Consider the following 3,569-nt stretch of genomic DNA (forward strand, 5'->3'; position numbering starts at 1 on the left):
CTTAAATACGTATCAAAGATCTCCCTTGACTTGAACCAAAATATATCCTGTGGCTAAATATTCCCATCCCTGACCTTGTACATCTTTGGTTTTTTTAGAGCATACTGGGTCTGCCACGTGGTAGGCACCCAGTAAAAAAATTAATGACTAAATGGCAGAACTCTCTGTAAGAATCATGTATTTTTACGTGTAATTTAGCAAGCTTCTATCTTAAGGTGCAAACCATACAGCGTTGACTCTGTTTGATGCTTTAAGAATCCTACTTTCCCTCAGAGGAAGTGTGAGAGACAGAGCAAGCAGCAAGCTACCCCAAACCATATAGAACTGGGGAGAATGAATGTTTATCATCTCTCTCATATTCTATCTCCCCGACTTTTCTTTTTTTAAATTTTGTTCTGTTTTTATTATTTATTTTGAGATGGAGTTTCACTCTTGTCACCCAGGCTGTAGCTCAGTGGTGCAACCACGGCTCACCACAGACTCAACCTCCCCAGGCTCAAGTGATCCTCCCACCTCAGCCTTCCGAGTAGCTGGGACTACAGGCATGTGCCACCATACCTGGCTAATTTTTCCATTTTTTGAAAATAAGGGTTTGTTTGTTTGTTTTAACAAAAAACAGGCTGTGTTTTTTGTTTTTAAAGATGGAGGTCTCGCTGTGTTGCCCTGACAGGAGTGCAGTGACTATTCACAGTCGCCATATCATAGTGCACTGCAGCCTTGAACCCCTGGGCTCAAGAAGATCCTCCCACCTCAGCCTCTCAAGTAGCTGTGGTGTGTGCCACCTTTCCAGGCTCCCGTGGTTTTCTGAAGAAGAAGCCTCAACAAGTTTCCAAGTATTGCCTTCTGCTTGTTCACACTTCCTGATGCAGTGGTCTCCCCTAATCCTGAAATTTCTTACAAAAGAGGGTGGTATAGCTGCCTCAGAGCCAAGAAAATGAACATTCTTTCAAGGCCTGGGCTTTTATGCGGCTGTCTCTGACAATTGAAGTGTCTTAAGGGAGTGATGTGTTAGTGGCACTCAGGAACTAGTTGAAAATGCAGATTCTCAGGAACCAGCAATCTTTGTTTTAACAAGCCTCCAGGGTGATTAAGATAATAAGATAAATTTCGAGAAGGCCTCTTCAGAAAGTGTAACTCTTGTTTAGCCTGAACAGCTTTGGTTTTTTTTCTTTTTTCTTTTTTTTTGAGACAGAGTCTTACTGCAACCTCAGCCTCCCAGGTTCAAGCGATTTTTCTGCCTCAGCCTCCCAGACAGCTGGGAATACAGGCACGTGCCACCCCGCCTGACTAATTTTTTTTGTATTTTTAGTAGAGACGGGGTTTCACTGTATTAGCCAAGATGGTCTCAATCTTCTGACCTTGGGATCCGCCCGCCTTGGCCTCCCAAAGTGCTGGGATTACAGGCATGAGCCACTACGCCCAGCCCTGCTTTTTTTTCATGTACAAAAGCACAAAGAGTTTACCTGATGTTTTGAGTGCTTTTATTCATGCCAGCTCCTGAGTCAAGAGTTTATTTCTTCTCTCAGGATAACAATTGTTTATCCTGTCCCATTCAGACAGTTTTGAAATGCAGTTTTCTTCGTCATGTCCACATGAGGTGAAAAATTCCTTGTTGGTTTTTTTTAAAGCTTCTTAATGGCTCTTTTTAAAAAGTAACTTAAAATGAATGTTATATAAATATATATTGAAAATTTCATTTTCTCTGTACTTTCACCTCTTAGAGTGTTTGTTATACAGTTGAGCATTAGTTGCCCTTTTTGTTTCATACATTTGTTGGCTATCTGATGTATGTAACCAAATCTTAGAGAAGGGATTATTTATTATTAACTCATAACAAATGAATTAGTGTATATTGATTCTCTACCTTGTGCAGTCACATATGATCTCAATTTACTTACTATTGACAACTCATCTATATTCATCATAGGATAATAAGAAATACTGGCCGAGCACGGTGGCTCATGCCTGTAATCCCAACCCTTTGGGAGGCCAAGGTGGGCAGATCACTTGAGATCAGGAATTTGAGACCAGCCTGGCCAACATGGAGAAACCCTGTCTCTACAAAAAAAATACAAAAATTAACCAGGCATGGTGGCAGGCACCTGTAATCCCAGCTACTTAAGAGACTGAGGCAGGAGAATCGCTTGAACCTGGGAGGTGGAGGTTGCAGTGAACCAGGATGGCACCACTGCCCTCCAGTGCAACAGAGCCTTGGCAACAGAGCAAGACTCCGTCTCAAAAAAAAAAAAAAAGAAGAGAAATATTAATCTTTCTAGTTGCATTCCCCAGGAATGAGTTTTGGATTTCTTCTATATTCCAGATCCCTTTAAGATGTACCATGATGATGACCTGGCAGGTTTGGTCTTTCCCTCCAGTGCAACAGCCGATACTTCAATATTTGCAGGACAAAATGATCCTTTGAAAGGCAGTTACGGTATGGCCTCTCCAAATGGATTTATTCTGTAGGGAAGGAAAAAAATTTTTTTCTTTACTCATCTTTGGTTTACTGACTAGGGCTCTATGACAAAAGATTGATTAGCAAGAAAAAAGAAACCAAAGTTTAACATGTGAATTTCATATGTATATGAGAGGTACCTAGAGCATGAGTAACTCTGCAAGAGGTGACTTTAGAATTCCACCTTATATAGCTTCTTCAATAAAGAATGACAGTTTTTTTTTTGAGAAGTGAGAAAATGAAGGAAAAAAGACTTTTGATTCTGTAGAGGGGCCACAAATTGTGGGAGACAAGTAAATAGTAGGTAAAAGCTAGTTAGTAAACGTTGCTGTGTAGATTCCTATGGTGCCATCTCCAGGCTAATAATAACCTTCAGCTTAAAAAAGTCCTTACGCCAAAGTAGCATATTTTTGGGGTGGTTTATTCTGGTCTGCTTTACTTGTTTAATGCCAAACAATCAACATGGCCTTTCACACATCACCTTTTAAGTTAACCACTAAGAAAAGTTAGATTTAGGGGCTCTGGGTGTGACAAGGCTCTCTTTGGATTAATCAAAGGAGACAATTCACAGATTCACAGTTGGACTGTGATCTCTCCTTTTTTTTGAGACAGAGTCTGACTCTGTCACCCAGGTTGGAGTGCGGTGATGCAATCATGGCCCACTGCAGACTTGGCCTCCTGGTCAGGTGATCCTCCCACCTCAATCTCCTGAGTAGCTGGGATTACAGGTGTGTACCACTATGCCTGGCCAATTTTTTGTAGAGGGGGGTTTTGCCACGTTGCCCAGGCTGGTCTTGAACTCCTGGGCTCAAGTGATCCACCTGCTTTAGCCTCCCAAAGTGCTGGGATTACAGGCGTGAGCCTTTGCATCCAGCCACATTTGTCTACTTCTTCATTTACAGCTGGACACCGTGGCTTATGCCTGTAACCCCAGCCCTTTGGGAAGCTGAGGCGAGAGGATTGCTTGAGCCCAGGAATTTGAAACCAATCTGGGCAACATAGGGAGATCCTGTCCTACAAAAAATTTTAAAATTCAGCCAGACATGGTGGCACATACCTGTAGTCTCACCTACTCAGAAGGTTGAGGTGGAAGGATTGTTTGAGCCCAGAAGGT

General features: G+C 42.1%; 1 protein-coding gene across 8 annotated transcripts in view; it reads left to right on the forward strand.

Annotated features, from left to right (window-relative positions):
- MAP4 (microtubule-associated protein 4) overlaps positions 1–3,569 on the forward strand; it is a 280,646-nt gene that overhangs the window by 203,297 nt on the left and 73,780 nt on the right. For all 8 annotated transcript variants that reach the window (XM_011939190.1, XM_011939193.1, XM_011939191.1 and 5 more), the window contains one exon: positions 2,321–2,434. In XM_011939190.1, coding sequence (XP_011794580.1) covers positions 2,321–2,434 — 114 coding nt within the window. The remainder of the gene's footprint in view (positions 1–2,320; positions 2,435–3,569) is intronic.

The sequence above is a fragment of the Colobus angolensis genome, unplaced genomic scaffold, assembly GCF_000951035.1.
Source record: "Colobus angolensis palliatus isolate OR3802 unplaced genomic scaffold, Cang.pa_1.0 Scaffold18, whole genome shotgun sequence".
NCBI lineage: Eukaryota > Metazoa > Chordata > Mammalia > Primates > Cercopithecidae > Colobus > Colobus angolensis.